The 27,885-nt window shown below is 40.3% G+C and overlaps 1 protein-coding gene across 1 annotated transcript in view; it reads right to left on the minus strand.

Moving 5' to 3' along the window:
* Positions 1–27,885, minus strand: part of DDRGK1 (DDRGK domain containing 1) — a 455,714-nt gene that overhangs the window by 52,445 nt on the left and 375,384 nt on the right. The window contains exon 7 of the mRNA XM_053704314.1: positions 9,166–9,222. Coding sequence (XP_053560289.1) covers positions 9,166–9,222 — 57 coding nt within the window. The remainder of the gene's footprint in view (positions 1–9,165; positions 9,223–27,885) is intronic.

The following is a 27,885-nucleotide window of genomic DNA, read 5'->3' on the forward strand; positions in this document are numbered from 1 at the left end:
CCAACATTTCATGCTGTCTTGGTAGCAGTGGCAGGTTTCTTGGCCTGCTTTCCCTTGTTCCAGCCTTGCATTGGTCTCCAAGCTGGCTTGGCTTGAGAAGTATTACCCTCTTGCTTAGAGGACGTAGCACTTTGGGCTGGTCCGTTTCTACGAAAGGGACGAAAATTAGGTTTATTTTTTGCCTTGAAAGGCCGATCCTGAGGAAGGGCGTGGCCCTTACCCCCAGTGATATCAGAGATAATCTCTTTCAAGTCAGGGCCAAACAGCGTTTTCCCCTTGAAAGGAATGTTAAGTAGCTTGTTCTTGGAAGACGCATCAGCCGACCAAGATTTCAACCAAAGCGCTCTGCGCGCCACAATAGCAAACCCAGAATTCTTAGCCGCTAACCTAGCCAATTGCAAAGTGGCGTCTAGGGTAAAAGAATTAGCCAATTTGAGAGCATTGATTCTGTCCATAATCTCCTCATAAGGAGGAGAATCACTATCGACCGCCTTTATCAGCTCATCGAACCAGAAACATGCGGCTGTAGCGACAGGGACAACGCATGAAATTGGTTGTAGAAGGTAACCCTGCTGAACAAACATCTTTTTAAGCAAACCTTCTAATTTTTTATCCATAGGATCTTTGAAAGCACAACTATCCTCTATGGGTATAGTGGTGCGTTTGTTTAAAGTGGAAACCGCTCCCTCGACCTTGGGGACTGTCTGCCATAAGTCCTTTCTGGGGTCGACCATAGGAAACAATTTTTTAAATATGGGGGGAGGGACGAAAGGAATACCGGGCCTTTCCCATTCTTTATTAACAATGTCCGCCACCCGCTTGGGTATAGGAAAAGCTTCTGGGAGCCCCGGCACCTCTAGGAACTTGTCCATTTTACATAGTTTCTCTGGGATGACCAACTTGTCACAATCATCCAGAGTGGATAATACCTCCTTAAGCAGAATGCGGAGATGTTCCAACTTAAATTTAAATGTAATCACATCAGGTTCAGCTTGTTGAGAAATGTTCCCTGAATCAGTAATTTCTCCCTCAGACAAAACCTCCCTGGCCCCATCAGACTGGGTTAGGGGCCCTTCAGAAACATTATTACCAGCGTCGTCATGCTCTTCAGTATCTAAAACAGAGCAGTCGCGCTTACGCTGATAAGTGTTCATTTTGGCTAAAATGTTTTTGACAGAATTATCCATTACAGCCGTTAATTGTTGCATAGTAAGGAGTATTGGCGCGCTAGATGTACTAGGGGCCTCCTGAGTGGGCAAGACTCGTGTAGACGAAGGAGGGAATGATGCAGTACCATGCTTACTCCCCTCACTTGAGGAATCATCTTGGGCATCATTGTCATATAAATCACATTTATTTAAATGAATAGGAATTCTGGCTTCCCCACATTCAGAACACAGTCTATCTGGTAGTTCAGACATGTTAAACAGGCATAAACTTGATAACAAAGTACAAAAAACGTTTTAAAATAAAACCGTTACTGTCACTTTAAATTTTAAACTGAACACACTTTATTACTGCAATTGCGAAAAAACATGAAGGAATTGTTCAAAATTCACCAAATTTTCACCACAGTGTCTTAAAGCCTTAAAAGTATTGCACACCAAATTTGGAAGCTTTAACCCTTAAAATAACGGAACCGGAGCCGTTTTGAACTTTAACCCCTTTACAGTCCCTGGTATCTGCTTTGCTGAGACCCAACCAAGCCCAAAGGGGAATACGATACCAAATGACGCCTTCAGAAAGTCTTTTCTAAGTATCAGAGCTCCTCTCACATGCGACTGCATGCCATGCCTCTCAAAAACAAGTGCGCAACACCGGCGCGAAAATGAGGCTCTGCCTATGCTTTGGGAAAGCCCCTAAAGAATAAGGTGTCTAAAACAGTGCCTGCCGATATTATTATATCAAAATACCCAAATAAAATGATTCCTCAAGGCTAAATATGTGTTAATAATGAATCGATTTAGCCCAGAAAAAGTCTACAGTCTTAATAAGCCCTTGTGAAGCCCTTATTTACGATCGTAATAAACATGGCTTACCGGATCCCATAGGGAAAATGACAGCTTCCAGCATTACATCGTCTTGTTAGAATGTGTCATACCTCAAGCAGCAAGAGACTGCTCACTGTTCCCCCAACTGAAGTTAATTGCTCTCAACAGTCCTGTGTGGAACAGCCATGGATTTTAGTGACGGTTGCTAAAATCATTTTCCTCATACAAACAGAAATCTTCATCTCTTTTCTGTTTCTGAGTAAATAGTACATACCAGCACTATTTTAAAATAACAAACTCTTGATTGAATAATAAAAACTACAGTTAAACACTAAAAAACTCTAAGCCATCTCCGTGGAGATGTTGCCTGTACAACGGCAAAGAGAATGACTGGGGTAGGCGGAGCCTAGGAGGGATCATGTGACCAGCTTTGCTGGGCTCTTTGCCATTTCCTGTTGGGGAAGAGAATATCCCACAAGTAAGGATGACGCCGTGGACCGGACACACCTATGTTGGAGAAATTAGGCTTATTTTTAGCCTTAAAAGACCTATCCTGTGGAAGGGCGTGGCCCTTTCCCCCAGTGATGTCTGAAATAATCTCTTTCAAATCAGGTCCAAATAAAGTTTTACCTTTGAAAGGAATGTTAAGTAATTTTGTCTTGGATGACACATCCGCTGACCAAGACTTTAGCCAAAGCGCTCTGCGCGCCACAATAGCAAACCCTGAATTTTTCGCCGCTAATTTTGCTAATTGCAAAGCGGCATCTAAAATAAAAGAGTTAGCCAATTTAAGTGCGTGAACTCTGTCCATAACCTCCTCATATGGAGTTTCTCTACTGAGCGACTTTTCTAGTTCCTCGAACCAGAACCACGCTGCCGTAGTGACAGGAACAATGCATGAAATTGGTTGTAGAAGGTAGCCTTGCTGTACAAAAATCTTTTTAAGCAAACCTTCCAATTTTTTATCCATAGGATCTTTGAAAGCACAACTATCTTCGATAGGAATAGTAGTGCGTTTGTTTAGAGTAGAAACTGCCCCCTCGACCTTGGGGACTGTCTGCCATAAGTCCTTTCTGGGGTCAACCATAGGAAATAATTTCTTAAATATAGGGGGAGGAACAAAAGGTATGCCGGGCTTTTCCCACTCTTTATTTACTATGTCCGCCACCCGCTTGGGTATAGGAAAAGCGTCGGGGGGCACCGGAACCTCTAGGAACCTGTCCATCTTGCATAATTTCTCTGGAATGACCAAATTGTCACAATCATCCAGAGTAGATAACACCTCCTTAAGCAGTGCGCGGAGATGTTCTAATTTAAATTTAAATGTCACAACATCAGGTTCAGCTTGATGAGAAATTTTTCCTGAATCTGAAATTTCTCCCTCAGACAAAACCTCCCTCATGGCCCCTTCAGATTGGTTTGAGGGTATGACAGAACAATTATCATCAGCGTCCTCTTGCTCTTCAGTGTTTAAAACAGAGCAATCGTGCTTTCTCTGATAAGTAGGCATTTTGGATAAAAGATTTGCTATGGAGTTATCCATTACAGCCGTTAATTGTTGCATGGTAATAAGTATTGGCGCACTAGATGTACTAGGGGCCTCCTGCATGGGCAAAACTGGTGTAGACACAGTAGGAGATGATGTAGTATCATGTTTACTCCCCTCATTTGAGGAATCATCTTGGGCAATATCATTATTTGTGGCAGTACTGTCCTTACTTTGTTTGGACGCTATGGCACAATTATCACATAAATTTAAATGGGGAGACACATTTGCTTTCATACATATAGAACATAGCTTATCTGAAGGTACAGACATGTTAAACAGGCTTAAACTTGTCAACAATGCACAAAAAACGTTTTAAAATAAAACCGTTACTGTCACTTTAAATTTCAAACAGAAAACACTTTATTACTGACTATGTGAAAAAGTATGAAGGAATTGTTCAAAAATCACCAAATTTTCACCACAGTGTCTTAAAGCCTTAAAAGTATTGCACACCAAATTTCAGAGCTTTAACCCTTAAAATAACGGAACCGGAGCCGTTTTTCAATTTAACCCCTATACAGTCCCAGATACAGTCTTTGCTAAGACCCAACCAAGCCCTGAGGGGAATACGATACCAAATGACGCCTCCTAAAAGCTTTTTCAGAGATTCTTAGATCCTCACACATGCATCTGCATGCCCTGCTCTCAAAAAACAACTGCGCATTAATGGCGCGAAAATGAGGCTCAGTCTATGACTAGAAAGGCCCCCTGACTGAAAAAGGTGTCCAATACAGTGTCTGCCGTTTTATAAGATTATAAATGTCAATTGTTAGCCTAAATTTGAATAATATGCACAAATAAAGCAATCGATTTAGCCCATAAAAATGTCTACCAGTTTTTTAGCCCATAATAAGCCCTTTATTCTGTTTGTTTTTGACTAAGAAAATGGCTTACCGGTCCCCATGAGGGGAAATGACAGCCTTCCAGCATTACACAGTCATACCTTAAGCAGAAAAGTCTGCTAACTGTTTCCCCCAACTGAAGTTACTTCATCTCAACAGTCCTATGTGGAAACAGCAATCGATTTTAGTTACTGTCTGCTAAAATCATCTTCCTCTTACAAACAGAAATCTTCATCCTTTTCTGTTTCAGAGTAAATAGTACATACCAGCACTATTTTAAAATAACAAACACTTGATAGAAGAATAAAAACTACATTTAAACACCAAAAAACTCTTAACCATCTCCGTGGAGATGTTGCCTGTGCAACGGCAAAGAGAATGACTGGGGTGGGCGGAGCCTAGGAGGGATCATGTGACCAGCTTTGCTGGGACTCTTTGCCATTTCCTGTTGGGGAAGAGAATATCCCACAAGTAAGGATGACGCCGTGGACCGGACACACCAATGTTGGAGAAAGAGATTCTGTTAGTGAAAATGATAATTTAATGAATGTGGTTTAGTGTTTTTTTTACTCTTTTACAGCAGGGTCGTTTTTGTATTTTGTTTACTCAAACTTTACAGCCACTAACTTAGCAGCTTGCCTCTGCACTAATGTATAGTCTTACTTTCTGAACTCTCTGTAGCTCTGCTGTTTTATTACTTTAAAATGCAGTGGTCCCCCCCCCCCCCTTGTGTGTGTGTGTGTCTCTCTCTCTCTATCTATCCATCTCTCTCCTTATGTGTTGTTCTCCCCATGGTCTCTTTCTCTCTCTGTCTCTCCTCCTCCCCCTCTGACTCTCTCATCCCTTATGTAATGAAAGAATCTATAAGCATAATTTACAGCATTAAAGGGCCACTAAACCCAAAATCTTTCTTTCATGATTCAGATAGAGAATAGAAATTTAAACAGCATTACAATTTACTTCCATTATTTATTTTGCTTCATTTTTTAAATATCCTTAGTTGAAGAAAAAGCAATGCACATGGGGAGCCAATCACACGAGGCTTCTATGTGCAGCAATCAATCAGCAGCTAGTCAAAGAATATCAAGAGAATACAACAAATTAGATAATATAAGTAAATTAGAAAGATGTTTAAAATTGCATTCTCTTTATAAATCATAAAAGAAAAAATGTGGGTGGCATGTCCCTTTAAAGTAAAAAGTATGTTTTAAACATATTTTAATGGGCATGGATTTCTAGATCTCATAATCAGAGCAAGCATTGTGTTATCTGGCAAGAGTTTCTGTTACAATCCTTTTAGACTAAAATCAGATGTTTACTAAGTTGACCAGTTTTCCAAGACACCATTTAAAGGGACATGAAACCCATATGAAACCCATATGCAAATTTAAATAACTTTCCAATTTACATCTAATATCCAATTGTCTTCATTCTTTTGATGTCCTTTGTTGAAAATTATATCTAAATATGCTCAGTAGCTGCTGATTGGTGGCTGCACATAGATACCTCATGTGATTGGCTCACCCATGTGCATTGCTATTTCTTCAATAAAGGATATCTAAAGAATGAAGGCGTATCCTAGCCACTGCCTCACCAGTCTCTGACGTCACTGCACGTCACTGATAGTGAGTATATATGTATTAGACAATATACAGTAAGTATATATGTATTAGACAATATACAGTAAGTATATATGTATTAGACAATATATAGTAAGTATATACGAATAAGACAATATATAGTGAGTATATATGTATAAGACAATATATAGTAAGTATATATGTATAAGACAATATACAGTAAGTATATATGTATAAGACAATATATAGTAAGTATATATGTACAAGACAATATATAGTAAGTATATATGTACAAGACAATATACAGTAAGGATATATGTATAAGACAATATACAGTAAGTATATATGTATAAGACAATATATAGTAGGGATATATGTATAAGACAATATACAGTAAGTATATACAGTATGTATAAGACAATATACAGTGAGGATACATGTATAAGACAATATATAGTAAGTATATATGAGGCAATATATAGTAAGTATATATGTATAAAACAATATATAGTAAGGAAATATGTATAAGACACTATATAGTAAGTATATATGTATAAGACAATATATAGTAAGTATATATGTATTAGACAATATATAGTAAGGAGATATACATATATACTTACTATATATTGTCTTATACATATCTCCTTACTATATATTGTCTAATACATATATACTTACTATATATTGTCTTATACATATCTCCTTACTATATATTGTCTAATACATATATTTACTATATATTGTCTAATACATACTTAATATATATTGTTTAATACATATATACTTACTATATATTGTCTTATACATATATACTTACTGTATATTGTCTTATACATATATACTTACTGTATATTGTCTTATACATATATACTTACTATATATTGTCTTGTACATATATACTTACTATATATTGTCTTGTACATATATACTTACTATATATTGTCTTATACATATATACTTACTGTATATTGTCTTATACATATATGCTTACTATTTATTGTCTTGTACATATATACTTACTGTATATTGTCTTATACGTATATACTTACTATATATTGTCTTATACATATATGCTTACTATTTATTGTCTTATACATATATACTTACTATATATTGTCTTATACATATATACTTACTATTTATTGTCTTATACATATATACTTACTATATATTGTCTTATACATAAGACCATATACAGTAAGTATATATGTATAAGACCATATATAGTAAGTATATACTGTATGTATAAGACAATATATAGTGAGGATACTTTGCCATGAATGATTTTACACTGATGAGAGGGATTGCAAGAAAAAATGGGTAAAATATCCCAGCCCCCAAACATGAGTTAGAGAGTTGCTACCAAAGGTCTTAAAGGGGTATGAAACCTAAAAGTTGTCTTTTATGACCCTTATAGAGAATACAAATTTAAATAACTTTTCAGTTTACTTCTATTATATTATAATTTGCTTAATTCTCTTGGTATCCTTTGTTGAAGGAGCAGAAATGTACTACTGAGAGCTAGCTGAACACATTAGGAGAGCCAATAACATGAGGCATATATGTTCAGTCACCAATCAGCAGCTCCTGAGCCTACCTAGGTATACTTTTCAACAAAGGATGCCAAGAGAACAAAACAAGAGTAGATAATAGAAGTAAATTGGAAAGTTGATTAAAGGGCCATTATAATCATTTTCAAACACAGCGTTTTTCAAAAGTTCATTACTGTCATTAATATTCATCAATAATATACATGTATTAAATCTTATTTATGGTTTTAAAGATATTTATTTTACAAATCTTAATTGCTTCCACTGCCCATAAACTTTGCAGATTCCAGATCCAATGACTTACTGGGTCGGGAGACCGACATGTAGGTCAGAGCCTGCGCAGTACATTGCTCATACAACTCCTCTGCCCCCTCCTAAGATGCGCAGGCTGCTGCTAGCGCAACAGCTATGGTTGCTATAGCAACCATTGTAGCGTTATGAGAGCTGATAAGACTCTGTATTCAGGACGGTGCTTAGAGGCAAATGGATCCGGCTACAGCAGATTGCCTAAACTGACACGCTGGAAGAGCTGGTGAAAACGTTGCTATGGGCAACCAGTTCCTCTGCTAGCGTGCGAGTCTTTGTTCACTTTGAGAACTCCCGTGTCTGATCAGCAAGACACGGCTGATTGGACGCGGAAAAGAAACGCCCATTTCTAGGGGCGTTTTGGAACTGATTGTTGTGGGACTATTTTACCTACTTTGAGGCACAATTTAGGGTATTAGAAATACTCGTTTAAAGAAAAGAAAAGTAGGGGATTTACTGAAAATTAACATAATTTAATGAGGTATAAATTAGGGTAGCTTATAATGGACCTTTAATATCACATGTTCTATCCAAATCATGAAAGAAGAAAATTGGGGTTCATATCCCTTTAAGACAACGCATCATTCTGCAGGCTGCAGCACATCAGTCAATCTAGCATTTATTTACTGTTTGTTGTCCCTTTAATGAATCTGGCAAATAATTTCCTGGGCCAAATGAGCTTTGCAGTGAAAAAACATTAAGCTTGTAGTGGGAAAATGACCAGCTCTAATTAGTTATGTAATTTGTTACCCAATTCATTACAGCATGTCATTTTTACACAACTCACACTCGATTTCTGTAAATGGGTTAAACACATGGGTAAAGTTCTGTATGGGAGCTGTAGAAAACTGCTGGTCCCAAGCAGGAAAACAGCCAAAGAGCCAAATGGCAGTGGCACTAGCACAGCCCAGTCTATCACCAGCTGTGTTCAGCTAGGGAGCTGCAATGCTTGTGGCCCCTGAGCAGAATGTTACCTATGAATTTAACACCAAACAAATAAGAGCATATCATTTTTGCACTACAATGTCCCTTTAATGAGTAATCTGTCATTCACATGGACACCACTATAGATGCCTGAAATGTGCTCATCTAGGATGCTCAGCCAACTTAAAGTGTCTGAGCACCATGGGAAATGTAGTTCCAAAACCTCTGGAGAGTCAAGGTTGATGACCCCTGATCTAGGGCAATAACGATATACTTTATTTAGCAAAATAATGACAGCCAACTAGTACAATCAGACATATTTTCATCAAGAGCTATTCCCAGGATTTCTGTACTAGAGTGATTAAGCCATTAACTCCATCACTGATATATGACGAAACATCTATACAGCTGTATTCCTACCTGAGCTCTCAAGCCAAAATGTGCGCCCAGATCTTCCAAGATAACGACTTTAGATTCCTGTAGAAACAATAAGCAGTACAGCGATCATTACGTAATCCCTGTGAACTGTATACAATTATATGGTAAATCGAGGAACAAGCAACCTACAATCAGATTACCATGTACTAGCAAAGATATTAATGTAGTGCCATATTTATTGGTTCTTTGGTAGCAGGAACATTTTATATCCATATTTTCAAGTGGTCATTGGCTTGTGAGCTGAACATACAATTACTTGTCCAATATGGAGCTGACATTAACTATTTGTTTAACCAATTCACAGGGGTTAAAAAACATAGGGGCAGACTGAAAGTAAATGGGTGCGCTTGAGCACAAACAAAATTTGTACTCGTCGGGTTAGCGTGAAGACCTAGCGTAAAGTGTAAGGGGTAAAACAGTTGCACTAAACACAACATAAATACATTAAAATAAGTTATACACTATATAATTCAAATTATTCATATAAATATTAAACATTTTATAAGGGTTAAAATGTATATGATATATGACAAGGTGTTTGACTGGAAAGGGCTACAATGTATATGAGGGTCTTAATCGTAAAGGGACATTCTAGCCAATATTGGAATCCACATGGATGCATTTCAGTTTTTAATAGAATCATTTTGTAATATACAGGTATTATCAAAAATGCTCATTATAAAAGCTATAGCTGTTTCAAAAGTGTATTTAAGTATGCACCGTGCACCAGCATTTTAAACACAGCACTTGCTCAGAGAGCCTAAGGTGGTTGTATCATCTGGTAATGACTCCATTTGTTAATTGCTGACATGATACAGGCCCTACTGGTGCTCTGAGCAGCTGCAGTATTTACAATGATGGTGAACTGTGAATACCTAGCTATGCCTCACATGCACATGCAGAGAAAAATGTTATCATTAAAACAGTGATATCTCTTACTATAATTTTTTTTGCCAATACATTTATATTGTAAATATGTTTTTATTCAAAGATGTAATTCATCTATGTGCATTTAAATTTTGACCGGAATGCCCCTTTAAGAATTTACAATCTAAAACCTTTCTATGCCATTCAGCACATTCTGAGATATCTGTGGTTGAGTGTTGCAGGGTGACGGTCGGTTATCCTGAGATGTAGTTAGTAGCAGCCAAGCTGGAGAACTGGTCACTATGGACTGAGAATGCTGCGCTGTAACCAGTCCATGGAAATCAGTTCTCAGAGCTGGACCTGCCATAATGCAGCGCCGTCTTCTTGTGGGCAGAGAAAGATCAAATTAGAATTCATCCCCTAAATAAAAATTCAATTTAATAAACAAAACAAAAAATTATGAAGTAACAAAACCAAAGATTGGAAGATTAAAGGGACAGTAAATACTGTGAAATTGTAATATAACATGTTTAATCAGGTGTAGTATGAACACTTTGCTATATCATTTTATTATTTATTCTGCCTCTTTTCCTTGTAATTTAATTCTGAAATTTAAAGGGACAGTCTACTCTAAATTTTTTATTGTTTAAAAAGATAGATAATCCCTTTATTACCCATTCCCCAGTTTTGCATAACCAACACAGTTGTATTAATATACTTTTTACCCCTGTAATTACCTTGTATTTAAGCCTTTGCAGACTGCCCCCTTATTTCAGTTCTTTTGACAGACTTGCATTTTAGCCTATCAGTGCTGACTCATAAATAACTTCACGGGAGTGAGCACAATGTGTTCTATATGGCAAACGTGAACTAGCGCTGTCTAGCTGTGTAAAACTGTCAAAAATGCACCAAGATAAGAGGCGGCATTCAAGGGCTTTGAAATTAGCATATGAGCCAACAAAGGTTTAGTTTTCAACAAAGAATACCAAGAGAACAAAACAAATTCGATGATAAAAGTAAACTGCAAAGTTGTTTAAAATTGAATCATGAAAGTTTAATTTTGACTAGATCGTTTAATTTTGACTAGACTTTCCCTTTAAGGGCAGTGTTCTCCCTAGGACTTTTTTTTTTTAATAAATAGATTTTATTGAGGTTTTTAGTGAACACAGCAACAAACAAACATTTGACATGTTTCACAAATATGACTTAAAGGGACACTGAACCCAAAATTTGTCTTTTGTGATTCAGATAGAGCAGGCAATTTTAACCCCTTAATGACCACAGCACTTTTCCATTTTCTGTCCGTTTGGGACCAAAGCTATTTTTACATTTCTGCGGTGTTTGTGTTTAGCTGTAATTTTCCCCTTACTCATTTACTGTACCCACACATATTATATACCGTTTTTCTCGCCATTAAATGGACTTTCAAAATATACCATTATTTTCATCATATCTTATAATTTACTATAAAAAAATTATAAAATATGAGGAAAAAATGGAAAAAAACACACTTTTTCTAACTTTGACCCCCAAAATCTGTTACACATCTACAACCACCAAAAAAAACATATGCTAAATAGTTTCTAAATTTTGTCCTGAGTTTAGAAATACCCAATGTTAACATGTTCTTTGCTTTTTTTGCAAGTTATAGAGCCATAAATACAAGTAGCACTTTGCTATTTCCAAACCACTTTTTTTCAAAATTAGCGATAGTTACATTGGGACACTAATATCTTTCAGGAATCCCTGAATATCCATTGACATTTATATATTTTTTTTTAGAAGACAACCCAAAGTATTGATCTAGGCCCATTTTGGTATATTTCATGCCACCATTTCACCGCCAAATGCGATCAAATAAAATAAATTGTTCACTTTTTCACAAACTTTAGGTTTCTCACTGAAATTATTTACAAACAACTTATGCAATTATAGCATAAATGGTTGTAAATGCTTCTCTGGGATCCCCTTTGTTCATAAATAGCAGACATATATGGCTTTGGCTTTGCTTTTTACTAATTAGAAGGCTGCTAAATGCGACTGCGCACCACACGTGTATTATGCCCAGCAGTGAAGGAGTTAATTAGTGAGCATGTAGGGAGCTTCTAGGGTTAATTTTAGCTTCAGTGTAGTGTAGTAGACAACCCCAAGTGTTGATCTAGGCCCATTTTGGTATATTTCATGCCACCATTTCACCGCCAAATGCAATCAAATTTAAAAAAAACGCTAACTTTTTCACAATTTTAGGTTTCTCACTAAAATTATTTACAAATAGCATGTGTAATTATGGCACAAATGGTTGTAAATGCTTCTCTGGGATCTCCTTTGTTCAGAAATAGCAGACATATATGGCTTTACCGTTGCTTTCTGGTAATTAGAAGGCCGCTAAGTGCTGCTGCGCATCACACGTGAATTATGGCTAGCAGTGAAGGGGTTAATTAGGTAGTTTGTAGGGAGCTTGCAGGGTTAATTTTAGCTTTAGTGTAGAGATCAGCCTCCCACCTGACACATCAGACCCCCTGATCCCTCCCAAACAGCTCCCTTCCCTCCCCCACACCACAATTGTCCCCGCCATCTTAAGTACTGGCAGAAAGTCTGCCAGTACTAAAATAAAAGTTTTTTAAAAAAATAAAATAAAATAAATTTTTAGCATATTTACATATGCTACTTTGTAGGATCCCCCCTTAGCCCCCAACCTCCCTGATCCCCCCCAAAAACAGCTCTCTAACCCTCCCCCTCTGCCTTATTGGGGGCCATCTTGGGTACTGGCAGCTGTCTGCCAGTACCCAGTTTGCAAGAGAAACATTTTTTGTTTTTTTTATTGTTATGTTCTTTTTCTGTAGTGTAGCTCCCCCCCCCCCCCCACAGACCAATCCCCCACCCCCTGACTAATGTATTTTTATATAAATATTGACTACTTTTTAAAACTTTTAATACATAATTTTTCTGTAGTGTAGCGGTTCCCACCCGCTCCCTCCCCGTGCACGCGCCCGCCCGTCTGTGCGCGCCTCCGATCACCCCCGCCCACGATCCCGCCCCCCTCCACATCATCAGGGCCATCGATGGCCGCCACCCGGCTCCCACCCACCAACGGATTTAGCCGGTGATGTCCGGTGCAGAGAGGGCCACAGAGTGGCTCTCTCTGCACCGGATTGCTAAAAAAGGTTATTGCAGGATGCCTCGATATCGAGGCATCACTGCAATAACCGGAAAGCAACTGGAAGCGAGCAGGATCGCTTCCAGCTGCTTTCCAGACCAAGGACGTACGCCACACGTCCTCGGTCATTAACTGTATTTTTTTTTGAGGACGTGTGGCGTACGTCCTTGGTTGTTAAGGGGTTAAGCAACTTTCTAATTTACTCCTATTATCAAATTTTCTTCATTCTCTTGGTATGTTTATTTGAAAAGCAAGAATGTAAGTTTAGATGCCGGCCCATTTTTGGTGAACAAACTGGGTTGTCCTTGCTGATTGGACAGCACCAATAAACAAGTGCTGTCCATGGTTCTGAACCAAACATTTGCTGGCTCCTTAGCTTAGATGCCTTCTTTTTCAAAGAAAGATAGCAAGAGAATAAAGAAAAATTGATAATAGAAGTAAACTAGAAAGTTGCTTAAAATTGCATGCTCTATCTGAATCATTAAAGAAAAAATTTGGGTTCAGTGTCCCTTTAACCAAGCAGCATGTCACAACAAATCTAGAAATCTAAGTGATCTAAGACTCAGTAATAGCATTAACTGACTGGCATTGAAACCTCATTTTAAGAACCTCCTAAACTTTCTAGAGCCACTCATGGACCCAAAAGAATGAGAATGACTCTGGGGAGGAAAGCAAATGATAAAAATGGTCTCTTTTGGACCTCTGAAATTTTAAGTGAGAGCTGGTAAGGATAGCTCATATCAATACTGTGTACACGGGAGGAAGCCCATATTACGTTCTAATCTCTAAAAAATAAGTAGCTTCAAATTTATAAGTAACTTAGATACTGCCATAGGTATAAACAAAGTGTAATATGCCCTTAAGAGCGAGCTTATGCAACTAATAGCATTATTTGGGTTAACATGCTGATAATTTACCCCATGAAGGGATGATAGCTGAAATGGTCAAAGGTATGAAAACTACCAACAGCATGCTGCAGCGTAGTATATAAGAGAATCATTTGTAATATATATGCTAGGGACTCTGTCTTAGTAGAAGGAGCTATTTTTAGGGGAAACCCACTTAGGATTTCTGAGTAAAGGGTCTCCTTATAACACTAAGAATAAAGGAGTATATATGCTGGGACCTGATATCTGTTAAAACAAAATTTATGCTTACCTGATAAATTTATCTATTTCTTGACATGATGAGTCCACGGATCATCATTAATTACTGTTGGGAATATCACTCCTGCCCAGCAGAAGGCGGCAAAGAGCACCACAGCAAAGCTGTTAAATATCTCCTCCCTTCCCTCCCATTCGACCGAAGTAAAGGAGAAAAAGGAAGAAACAAGGTGCAGAGGTGTCTGAAGTTTATAACATACTAAGAACCTGTCTAAATAACAGGGCGGGCCGTGGACTCATCGTGTCAAGAAAGAAAGAAATTTATCAGGTAAGCATACATTTTGTTTTCTTTCTAATGACACGATGAGTCCACGGATCATCATTAATTACTGTTGGGAATCCATACCCAAGCTAGAGTACACAGATGATAAGGGAGGGCCAAGACAGGAAACCTAAACGGAAGGCACCACTGCTTGAAAACCTTTCTCCCAAAAGAGGCCTCAGTCGAGGCAAAAGAGTCAAATTTAAAAAAAAAAAAAAAAAATTCTGAAAAGTGAGAAGAGAGGACCAGGTTGCGGACTTGCAAATCTGTTCCATAAGGCTTCAATTTAAATGCCCAAGAAGAGGGGACAATCCTCGCAGACAAAGCCGTAACTCTCTCGGGAGACTGCTGACCAACATTTCATAAGCAAAGCAAAAGATACACTTCAGCCACAAAGTAAAAGAATTGGCTGTAGCGTTTTGTCTCTGACGTTAAACAGGAGACAACAACCCAGTCATTCCCACCTCCTTGCTCTTAACGTAGGCAAAGAGAATGAGTGGGTTGGGAGGGAAAGGAGGTGATATTTAACAGCTTTGCTGTGTTGCTCTTTGCCGCCTCCTGCTGGGCAGGAGTTATATTCCCAACAGTAATTAATGATGATCTGTGGACTCATCGTGTCATTAGAAAGAAACATATCTTTTTATACAAAACTGTTGTGAAGGTAACATCTGTGATGAATACTTTACCTTGTGTACATCTAGCAGAACCGCAATAAGCTAATATATAGATGGATATTCTAGCAGTGTCAAAGTTATAGGACCATTTAAATTATTAAAATGAGTGAAGAGGATTAATAATTGAGGTAGCTACACCACCCAAAAAAACATATGAAGCAGTAATAAGTCCTAATTACGGCTCATGACATGTAAATACACAACGTTGGATTCATGAGTGCAACAGGCTTTCTGGACATCTAAAACAATTGATTCTGTTACCCTTTACTATGCATCTGTGCAGTCCCATGAACCTAATCTAATTACTCTAACTCAAATTAATTCAATGTTACATGTTGTAAAATAAAAAACATAAATTATGCTTACCTGATAATTTAATTTCCATCTGTGGGAGGAGAGTCCACTGCTTTATTCATTTCTTGTGGGAATTAAGAACATGGCCACCAGAAGGCAAAGACACCCCAGCCAAAGGCTTAAATACCTCCCCCACTCCCCTCAGTCATTCTGCCAAGGGAACAAGGAACAGTATGAAAAATATCAGGGTATAAATGGTGCCACAAGATTAAAATTAAATTTAGGCCTGCCCACCGGAGAAACGGGCGGGGAAGTGGACTCTCCTCCCACAGATGGAAATTAAATTATCAGGTAAGCATAATTTATGTTTTCCATCTTAATGGGAGGAGAGTCCACTGCTTCATTCATTCATTCATTACTTGTGGGAACAAATACCCAAGCTCTAGAGGACACTGAATGAAAAAAAACGCGAGGGCAGAAGGAGGCAGACCCTAAACTGAGGGCACCACAGCCTGCAGAACCTTTCTCCCAAAAGCTGCTTCCGCCAAAGAAAAAACATCAAATTTATAAAATTTTGCAAAATTATGTAAGGAAGACCAAGTGGCCGCCTTACCAATCTGCTCCATAGAGGCCTCATTCTTAAAGGCCCAAGAAGAGGCCACAGCTCTAGTTGAGTGAGCCGTAATTCTCTGAGGAAGCTTGTGTCCCGCTGTCTCATATGCCAGACGGATCATACTCCGCAACTAAAAGGATAGAGAAGTGGCAGAGGCCCTTTGACCCCTGCGCTTACCCGAATACACAACAAATAAGGACAAAGTCTGTCTGAACTCGTGGCCTGAAGATAAAACTTCAAAGCCCGAACCACGTCCAAATTATAAAGTCACCTCTCCTTTGAAGAAGAAAGGTTAGGACACAAAGAAGGAACTACAATTTCCTGATTGATGTTACGACTCTACACCACTTTGAGAAGAAATCCCAAACCAGTGCAAAGAACAGCCTTATCGGCATGAAAAACTAAGCAGGGAGGCTCACATTGCAAGGCCGCCAACTCAAAGACTCTGCGTGCCGATGCAATAGCCAGTAGGAATAAGACTTTCCATGAAAGAGTCTTAATGTCAAGCTCATGCATAGGCTCAAACGGAGCTCTCTGCAATACCTTAAGAACCAAGTTTAAGCTCCAAGGAGGAGCCAAATTCCTAAAGACAGGCCTGATCCTAACCAGAGCCTGAACAAAGGACTGAATGTCAGGAAGTTCTGCAAGCTTCTCATGCAACAGTACAGATAATGTCGAGATTTGTTTCCTTAGGGAGCTGGCGGCAAGACCCTTATCCAGACAATCCTGGAGAAAGGCCAAAATCCTGGATACCCTGACCCTGTGCCAGGGGTATCCTCGTTTCTTACACCAGGACAAGTAGATCCTCCGCACCTTGTGATAGATGCATGACCTGAACGAGAGTGTCAATCACTCTTTCCGAAAATCCTCTCTAGACTAGACATTCAATCACCATGCAGTTAGCCTCAGAGAATCAAGATTTTGGTGTAGAAAAGGACCTTGAACCAGCAGATCCCTGCGACTAGGTAAACTCCACGGAGGAGATTATGACATCCCCACCTGATCCGCAAACCACATCCTCTGTGGACACGACGGAGCAATAAGAATAGCTGAGACTTGCTCCTGCTTGATGTGGGCCACTACTCAAGGTAGAAGAGGCAACGGTGGAAATATGTAAATTAGGTTGAAGTCCCAGGGCACAGTCAAGGCATCTATCAGTTCTGCCTGGGGATCCCTGGATCGCAACCCGTATCTGGGTAGCTTGTAATTGAGTCTGAACACCATGAGATCTATCTCCGGTGTCCCCCATGTATTGCAGATCTCTACGAACACCTCGGGATGAGAGACCATTCCCCAGGGTGAAAAATCTGTCTGCTCAGAAAATCCGCTTCCCAGTTAATAACCCCCCAGAATGTGGATCGCTGAGAGTGAACAATTGTGAGTCTCTGCCCATTCCAGAATCCGAGATACTTCCCTCATGGCTAGAGAACTTCTTGTCCCCCCCTGGTGGTTTATCTAAGCCACCGAGGTAATGTTGTCCAACTGGAATCTGATGAATCGGGACGACCCCAGGGGGGCCAAGTCCTCAAAGCAGAGTTGAATATCGCTCGAAGTTCCAGAATATTTATAGGTAGACTCAATTCTTCTCGAGTCCATTTGCCCTGTGCCTTTCTGGCACCCCAAACAGCCCCCCATCCTGATAGACTTGCATCCGTGGTCACAATCTCCGAGGATGGTCTCAAGAAGGATGTCCCCTGTGACAGCTGCCCCGGCCATGTCCACCAAGATAGGGACTCCCTCACCGGTCTGTCCAGAGATATCTGTTGGGACAGATCTGAATGATTGCCGTTCCATTGTCTCAGCATGCACAGCTGAAGAGGTCTGAGATGGAACCTTGCGAATGGAATGAAATCTATGCTGGATACCATGAGCACGATCACCTCCATACACCTGGCTACAGATGTCCTGGAGGATGTCTGGAGAGCTAGACAGTTGGATGCGAGCTTGCACAGTCTCTGATCTGTCAAGAATATCTTTGTGACTGAAGAAGATATTATAGTACCCAGGAATTCCACCCTGTTGCCGGGGACCAAGGAACTCTTTCCTTCATTTATCTTCCACCCGTGGGATCGAAGAAGAAGGGCCCTTGAGTGATCCTCCGCAAAACTGCAGGAGGGAGCCTGGATCAGGATATCGTCCAGATAACGTGCCACTGCAATCCCTTTGGCTCTCGCTACCAAGAGTAGAGCTCCCAGAACCTTTGTAAAGACTCTTGGGGCAGTCACCAGACCAAACGGAAGGGCCACAAACTGGAAGTGCTGGTTCAGGAAGGCGAATCATAGAAACCTGAAGTGATCCTTGTGGATTGGAATGTGAAGGTAAGCGTACTTCAGGTCTATAGTCGTCATGAATTGCCCCTCTTGAACCAGAAGCAAAATTGACCTGATCGTCTCCATTTTGAACGATGGAACTGACAAGAACTTGTCTAGAGCCTTTAGGTCCAGAATTGGACGAAACGTGCCCTCCTTTTTTGGGACCACGAAAAGGTTTGAATAATACCCCAGACCTCTTTCTGCCAGAAGGACTGGGACGATTACTCTGAGAGATGAGAGATCCCTCACACACCCCAGGAAGGCATCTCTCTTCTCTGGTCTTGAAGATATGTTTGACAGGAGGAACCTGCCTCTGGGCGGATATGACTTGAATCCTATCCTGTAACCCTGGGCTATGACCTCCAGAACCCAAGGGTCTATAATGTCTCTTCTCCAGGCCTCCACAAAAAGAGATAGTCTGCCCTCTACCTGATCGGGCGCTGCCCCTTCATGCCGACTTTTTCTTCGCGGGCTTCTTGTTCTGCTTGGACTTGTTCCAAGAGTTAGCTGGCTTCCAAGATCCCTTGGACTGCTCAGACTTTGCGGCAGGCTGCTGAGACTTGTCCGCATGAAAGGGACGAAAAGTAGACCCCTTAGGTTTAGTCTTATTCTCAGGCAAGAAGGCACCCTTGCCACCCGTGATCGTAGATATGATGGAATCCAGGCCCGGGCAAAAAAAAACTTTCCCCTTGAATGGGAGGGAAAGCAAGCGAGACTTAGAAGTCATGTCAGCAGACCACAACTTTAACCATAAAGCCCTGCGGGCTAAAACAGAAAAACCTGACGTCTAAGCATTCAGGCGAATAATCTGCATGTTAGCATCACAAATTAACGAATGTGCTACCCTTAAGGCCTTAATTCGTTCTTGAATCTCTTCGAGGGGAGTCTCCACCTCGACCATTGCAAACAGAGCGTCACACCAGTAGGTAGCCGCACCTGCCAACGCCGCTGCCGGTTAAAAAACGAACCCCGTGAGTTGGAACATCGTCCGTAACATGGACTCCATCTTTTTATACATGGGTTCCTTGAAAGAAGAGCTATCCTCAAGCGGAATAGTCGTTCTCTTAGCGAGCGTGAAGATAGCACCATCCACCTGAGGGACGATTCCCCACAGCTCAAGCTGTGAGTCCGGAACAGGGAATAGTTTTTTAAAAGAAGAGGGGGAAAAGGACAAGCCAAGTTTCTCCCATTCATTCTTAATAATATTAGCCATCTTGATGGGAACTGGGAAGGCCTGAGGCACAACCAGGTCCTCGTAAACTCTATCAAGTTTAGGGATCGAAGGTTCCTCTGGTAATTTCAGCAGGAAGAGCAAATGCTCCATTTTAAACTTAAAATCTGGTTCCTCCACGGACGGAGGCCTAGAAGTAGCCGATTCTGACCCAGAAGCGATATCCTCCGATAAGTCAGAGTTGTCCTCCTCAGCGGATAATCTGAGACATCCAGCAGAGTCGAAGACCCCTGAGATGTATAGCAGTGCCGTACCTTTCGCTTGCACTTAGTAGGGCGAGGCATCACATTAATGGCTGCAGAAACCACCGTCTGTAACTGATCGGCAAAGTCTGGCAGCCAAAGGGCCCCTCCCGTGGGAGGATTAGTAGTGCCCTGGGGAACTGCTTGTGTAATCGGAGATGAGTGCAGGGAACGCACCTGGTGGGGCGGAGAACCCTCAGAGGTTGACGGCTCAGTCGTACTAAATATCCTATTCTTTTTAGATATAGCAATGTTGTCAAAGCATGTGGAACAGTTGAGTAGGTGGTTCAACTGGAACCTCCTCACAATATACACAGTTAACCGGTTTAGATAAAGAGGGAGTATCCTCTAACATATCAGAGTCCTCCATAGCTTGCACCTTTATTGCGGACTTGATAAAAAGTTAAATGGCACCTTTATTTCCCAATGGCCAGGACACTCACCACCTCCTATGACCCGGACTACAAACAGCTTTGTCTCCTCCGGACGCAGGTCGAGAAAGAGGAAGTTACAGAGGCCACAACCGGTCACATGGAGTGCCATGCTGGACCGCCCCTGCACTCGAGAGAGGAATGCACCAAAAAAACCTGTCTCAATCTCTCGCTAAGTGAACTGACTGTTCCACACTGACAGAGCATCATCTCACACAAGTGCAGCATAAAAACACGATAAACAATATTATGCATAATAAGATCCCCCCTGTAAGATTACCCTAGATTCTATAAAGATAAAGGAGCCACACTGTGACCCTGTCTTCTTACATTATATATATATATATATATATATATATAAATAAATAAATAAAAACAATCTTACCAGAATCAACGCCGTGGAACAGGAACACGGCCTTTCAAGTGTGACAGTGTAGTAGCATCGCTCCTAACATGGACTTGAGAGCATCAAAGCAGGCAGCGAAACCCGTCAATGCTGATTGCTAATGGAGCTGTTAATCTGAGTTGGGATGGGTTCGCAGAAAGACTCTCCCTGCATCTCCAGACTCTAACATTCACCCATGCTCTCACTGAGAGGCTGACAGGACTACTGTCAAGGTATATGTGAAGATTAATATATATATTATTATATATTTGGCTATCAGCACCAAATGATTCATTCATTTATAAGACATTAAATGCTTTGACTGACCAAAGTTCAATCCTCCCCCAATTCTGTAGATTACACAGGATGGGTCACAAAGTCACTTCAAAGAAAGGCAAACACTTCAGTAAAAGATAATATAGCTGCATATTCAGTATCTGAAATCAGATATGATAGACTTTTTCCTGATTAACATAGCTTTTGAAGCCCACAGCCCTGCAGGGGGTAGCAAAAAGAAAATCTCACTTTCTTGATTAACAGAACATCTGAAAACAGGATTGTCGGATAGATAACCTCATACAGTGTTACACAGACACAATGTCTGAGAAATGGCTGAAAATACAAACATATTCAAGGAATTGTAGCATTTAACAACTACCTGTTAAATGATCCCCTGTGAGCTGTGTACACATCTTACACAACCATATGTCCAGACTGTATTTGAATCCATAAATTCTAGACAATGAAAGTGGCCAGGCAGAGACAAATGACGTTCATATTTTCGGAGATTGAAAAATATTGCAAATAGATATATGAATGTTTAACATTTCAAACAATTATTTCTTTCATTCCAGGCATCTAGTAAGTAAACAGATAATTTGCATTTGAAATCTCTGTGTAATATAAAGAGAATAATAAAATAACAAAATATAAACCTTGCAAAAGAAATTATCTATATAATCCTCATATACTCAAATGAGTGTATGTATATATATATAAATATGCGTGTGTGTGTGTGTGGGGGGGGGGGATACACATATGTACAGTATATTCAGACACATATTAAACATGGAGACCCGAGAGCTAAAATTTCAAAATGTTTTTACCTATATATATATATTTTGGAAGCATAGAATGTTTTAGGATTTAAAATGAGCATTCTAAAAATTATCTCTTTCATTTCATAAAAGATATGATTTTAAATGCATGTTATATATTATAAGTGGAATAAATTCACGTGTGGTCTTAAAATAATCAGAATAAATAATGTGACATAATACAGTACATTTGAACATGTAATTTAGTAATATAAAGAAATTATAACATTTTAAATTACACATTTTAAAGAAATGCTTTTAAATGTTAGAAATGATTAAATGAAACGGTTTGTTTGTCATGCTGCCCCCCGATGGCCAAGGTCCAGTATTGCAGACAGGAAGCCTTTGGCTGTTAAAAAAAAATGAAGTTTCCCAGGGCCAATCCGATAAGACCTCCCAGGTATCCAATGAGAAGGGACAAGCCTCTGTTGGGCGTTTCCAATTTTCACCAATGATGGTACTCAACAAAAAAGGGGAGGGTGATATCAGATGATATAACCCCAAGCATAGAGAGAGAAAAGGTAGAACTTTTGCTGCAAAAACTTGGCTAACTTTTGCTAAACTTTGGCTGGTGAACTGTTTGCTGAAACCCTGGACAGATAACTGCTGCAGTTATTATAAGCAAATAGCTACTCTTTATTCTCCACATGCAACATACCCCAATGTTGGTATTCTGAGGTGAAATTGGACCTGTGAGAAATATTGGAAATTGGATATTGATTTGTTTATTTTGGTAAAATATAAAAGGTTGCTAATTACAGGTAAATGTCTAAAACAAAATATATGCATAGTCGCTGCAGTTAAATTACAACTGATAGATTTAAAGAGCATATTTATATTTTAGAATTATATTCATAGTCCTGAATAGTTTTAAGCTTGCCTTTTGTATGCTAAATATTTAAACAAACATCCATTGTTGCTGTAGGTAGCAGACTTAAAGGAATAAATTGTATTTTAAAACTTGTATTTCATAGCCTGCGTATTTTAAACAAATCCTTAGTGCTAAGTAATTTATCTTTGCAAAATATAGATATATATATCTTAGAATTGGTTTTAACTGTAGGTAACTAAGAACTTATTTCAGCTTAGATAAATTGGCATAGAAGTTTGATTGTTGGCACAAATAATATATACAATTTCTGATGTTTTAAATTGGAATTATATAGGATAAATGGTGGGTAAATAGCTGATTGTATTGCTTGAATGTTAGTAGCTAAATATCTTGGAATCTCATTGTGTTAATTGAATGAAATTCTATTGTGAATAAGGCTAGTTAAACAGTTACAAGTTGGTTTGCCTTGTAAAGAGTATTGCAAGAGTTTAAACACTATATAGTTTGACTCATATTCTGGTTCTTACAAATATATTTCAGTGTGTCTATAAATATATATAAATCTACTAACTAATAAAAAGAATTCAGGAATTTATATTAATTTTAATGGTTTTAGTATATGCATATTGATTGAGGGTTTATTTTAAAGAATAATTATTAAATATATTGTGTTATAACCCGGCCATATACTGACACTACTTAAAATCCCAGTCCTATTTCAAAGAGTAGTACCCACCATAAGAGACTACTCCAAATCTTCAACACTTCTCTGCCAACCTCCTGTGATGAAAGGCAAAGAATGACTGGGGGATGAGAGGAGTGGGGGAGGTATTTAAGCCTTTGGCTGGGGTGCCTTTGCCTCCTCCTGGTGGCCAGGTTCTTAATTCCCACAAGTAATGAATGAAGCAGTGGACTCTCCTCCCATTAAGATGGAAACACACACTACAGATAACACAAATTAATTCCATGTTACATGTTATAAAATAAAAGCACACGCTACAAATAACTCAAATTAATTCCATGTTATGTTATAAAATAAAAGCACACGCAACAGATAACACAAATTAATTCCATGTTACATGTTATAAAACAAACACACACGCTACAGATAACTCAAATTAATTCCATGTTACATGTTATGAAAACATAATTTATGCTTACCTGATAAATTTATTTCTCTTGTAGTGTAGTCAGTCCACGGGTCATCCATTACTTATGGGATTATATCTCTTCCCCAACAGGAAGTTGCAAGAGGATCACCCAAGCAGAGCTGCTATATAGCTCCTCCCCTCACATGTCATATCCAGTCATTCGACCGAAACAAGACGAGAAAGGAGAAACCATAGGGTGCAGTGGTGACTGGAGTTTAATTAAAAATTTAGATCTGCCTTGAAAGACAGGGCGGGCCGTGGACTGACTACACTACAAGAGAAATAAATTTATCAGGTAAGCATAAATTATGTTTTCTCTTGTTAAGTGTAGTCAGTCCACGGGTCATCCATTACTTATGGGATACTAATACCAAAGCTAAAGTACACGGATGAAGGGAGGGACAAGGCAGGAACTTTAAACGGAGGGAACCACTGCCTGAAGTACCTTTCTCCCAAAAATAGCCTCCGAAGAAGCAAAAGTGTCAAATTTGTAAAACTTTGAAAAAGTGTGAAGACCAAGTCGCAGCCTTGCAAATCTGTTCAACAGAAGCCTCATTTTTAAAGGCCCAGGTGGAAGCCACAGCTCTAGTAGAATGAGCTGTAATTCTTTCAGGAGGCTGCTGTCCAGCAGTCTCATAGGCTAAACATATTATGCTACGAAGCCAAAAAGAGAGAGAGGTAGCCAAAGCCTTTTGACCTCTCCTCTGTCCAGAGTAAACGACAAACAGGGAAGAAGTTTGACGAAAATCTTTAGTTGCCTGCAAATAGAACTTCAGGGCACGGACTACGTCCAGATTATGCAAAAGTCGTTCCTTCTTTGAAGAAGGGTTAGGACACAATGATGGAACAACAATCTCTTGATTGATATTCCTGTTAGAAACTACCTTAGGTAAGAACCCAGGTTTAGTACGCAGAACTACCTTGTCTGAATGAAAAATCAGATAAGGAGAATCACAATGTAAGGCAGATAACTCAGAGACTCTTTGAGCCGAGGAAATAGCCATCAAAAACAGAACTTTCCAAGATAACAGCTTAATATCAATGGAATGAAGGGGTTCAAATGGAACGCCTTGCAGGACGTTAAGAACTAAGTTTAAGCTCCACGGCGGAGCAACAGTCTTAAACACAGGCTTAATCCTAGCCAAAGCCTGACAAAAAGCCTGAACGTCTGGAATTTCTGCCAGACGCTTGTGTAGAAGAATAGACAGAGCAGAAATCTGTCCTTTTAAAGAACTAGCGGATAAGCCCTTTTCTAAACCCTCTTGTAGAAAAGACAATATCCTAGGAATCCTAACCTTACTCCATGAGTAACTCTTGGATTCGCACCAATACAAATATTTACGCCATATCTTATGGTAAATTCTTCTGGTAACAGGTTTCCTAGCCTGTATTAAGGTATCAATAACCGACTCCGAGAAGCCACGCTTTATAGAATCAAGCGTTCAATCTCCATGCAGTCAGCCTCAGAGAAATTAGATTTGGATGGTTGAAAGGACCCTGAATTAGAAGGGCCTGCCTCAGAGGCAGAGACCATGGTGGACAGGACGACATGTCCACTAGGTCTGCATACCAGGTCCTGCGTGGCCACGCAGGCGCTATCAGAATCACTGATGCTCTCTCCTGTTTGATCTTGGCAATCAGTCGAGGCAGCAGCGGAAACGGTGGAAACACATAAGCCATCTTGAAAACCCAAGGGGCTGCTAGAGCATCTATCAGCGCCACTCCCGGGTCCCTGGACCTGGATCCGTAATGAGGAAGCTTGGCATTCTGGCAAGACGCCATGAGATCCAGATCTGGTTTGCCCCAACGATGAATCAGTTGAGCGAAGACCTCCGGATGAAGTTCCCACTCCCCCGGATGAAAAGTCTGGCGACTTAGAAAATCCGCCTCCCAGTTCTCCACGCCTGGGATGTAGATTGCTGACAGGTGGCAAGAGTGAGACTCTGCCTAGTGAATTATCTTTGAGACTTCCAACATCGCTAGGGAACTCCTGCTTCCCCCTTGATGATTGATGTAAGCCACAGTCGTGATGTTGTCCGACTGAAATATGATGAACCTCAGAGTTGCTAACTGAGGCCAAGCTAGAAGAGCATTGAATATTGCTCTTAACTCCAGAATATTTATTGGGAGGAGTTTCTCCTCCTGAGTCCATGATCCCTGAGCCTTCAGGGAATTCCAGACTGCGCCCCAACCTAGAAGGCTGGCGTCTGTTGTTACAATCGTCCAATCTGGCCTGCGAAAGGTCATCCCCTTGGACAGGTGGGGCCGAGAAAGCCACCAGAGAAGAGAATCTCTGGTCTCTTGGTCCAGATTTAGTAGAGGGGACAAATCTGAATAATCCCCATTCCACTGACTTAGCATGCACAATTGCAGCGGTCTGAGATGCAGTCGCGCAAATGGTACTATGTCCATTGCCGCTACCATTAAGCCGATTACTTCCATGCACTGAGCTACTGATGGGTGTGGAATGGAATGAAGGGCACGGCAAGCATTTAGAAGTTTTGATAACCTGGCCTCCGTCAGGTAAATTTTCATCTCTACAGAATCTATAAGAGTCCCTAGGAAGGGAACCCTTGTGAGTGGTAATAGAGAACTCTTTTCCACGTTCACCTTCCACCCATGCGACCTCAGAAATGCCAGAACTATCTCTATATGAGACTTGGCAGTTTGAAAGCTTGACGCTTGTATCAGAATGTCGTCTAGGTACGGAGCCACCGCTATGCCTCGCGGTCTTAGTACCGCCAGAAGTGAGCCCAGAACCTTTGTAAAGATTCTTGGAGCCGTAGCTAACCCGAAGGGAAGAGCTACAAACTGGTAATGCCTGTCTAGGAAGGCAAATCTTAGGTACCGATAATGATCCTTGTGAATCGGTATGTGAAGGTAGGCATCCTTTAAGTCCACAGTGGTCATGTACTGACCCTCTTGGATCATGGGTAGGATGGTTCGAATAGTTTCCATTTTGAATGATGGAACTCTTAGGAATTTGTTTAGGATCTTTAAGTCCAAGATTGGTCTGAAGGTTCCCTCTTTCTTGGGAACCACAAACAGATTTGAATAGAATCCCTGCCCGTGTTCCGTCCGCGGAACTGGGTGGATCACCCCCAATAGTAAGAGGTCTTGTACACAGCGTAGAAACGCCTCTTTCTTTATTTGGTTTGCTGATAACCTTGAAAGATGAAATCTCCCTTGTGGAGGAGAAGCTTTGAAGTCCAGAAGATATCCCTGAGATATGATCTCCAACGCCCAGGGATCCTGGACATCTCTTGCCCAAGCCTGGGCGAAGAGAGATAGTCTGCCCCCAACTAGATCCGTTTCCGGATAGGGGGCCCTCTCTTCATGCTGTCTTAGGGGCAGCAGCAGGTTTTCTGGCCTGCTTGCCCTTGTTCCAGGACTGGTTAGTTTTCCAGCCCTGTTTGTAACGAGCAACAGCTCCTTCCTGTTTTGGAGCGGAGGAAGTTGATGCTGCTCCTGCCTTGAGGTTACGAAAGGCACGAAAATTAGACTGTTTGGCCTTTGATTTGGCCCTGTCCTGAGGTAGAGCATGGCCCTTACCTCCCGTAATGTCAGCGATAATTTCTTTCAAGCCGGGCCCGAATAAGGTCTGCCCTTTGAAAGGAATATTAAGCAATTTAGATTTAGAAGTCACGTCAGCTGACCAGGATTTAAGCCATAGCGCTCTGCGCGCTTGGATGGCGAATCCGGAGTTCTTAGCCTTAAGTTTGGTTAAATGTACGACGGCATCAGAAACAAATGCGTTAGCTAGCTTAAGTGCTTTAAGCTTGTTCATAATTTCATCCAATGGAGCTGTGCGAATGGCCTCTTCCAGAGACTCAAACCAGAATGCCGCCTCAGCAGTGACAGGCGCAATGCATGCAAGGGGCTGTAAGATAAAACCTTGTTGAACAAACATTTTCTTAAGGTAACCTTCTAATTTTTTTATCCATTGGATCTGAAAAAGCACAACTATCCTCCACCGGGATAGTGGTACGCT

The sequence above is a fragment of the Bombina bombina genome, chromosome 2 (genome assembly GCF_027579735.1).
Source record: "Bombina bombina isolate aBomBom1 chromosome 2, aBomBom1.pri, whole genome shotgun sequence".
In the NCBI taxonomy this organism is placed as follows: Eukaryota; Metazoa; Chordata; class Amphibia; order Anura; family Bombinatoridae; genus Bombina; species Bombina bombina.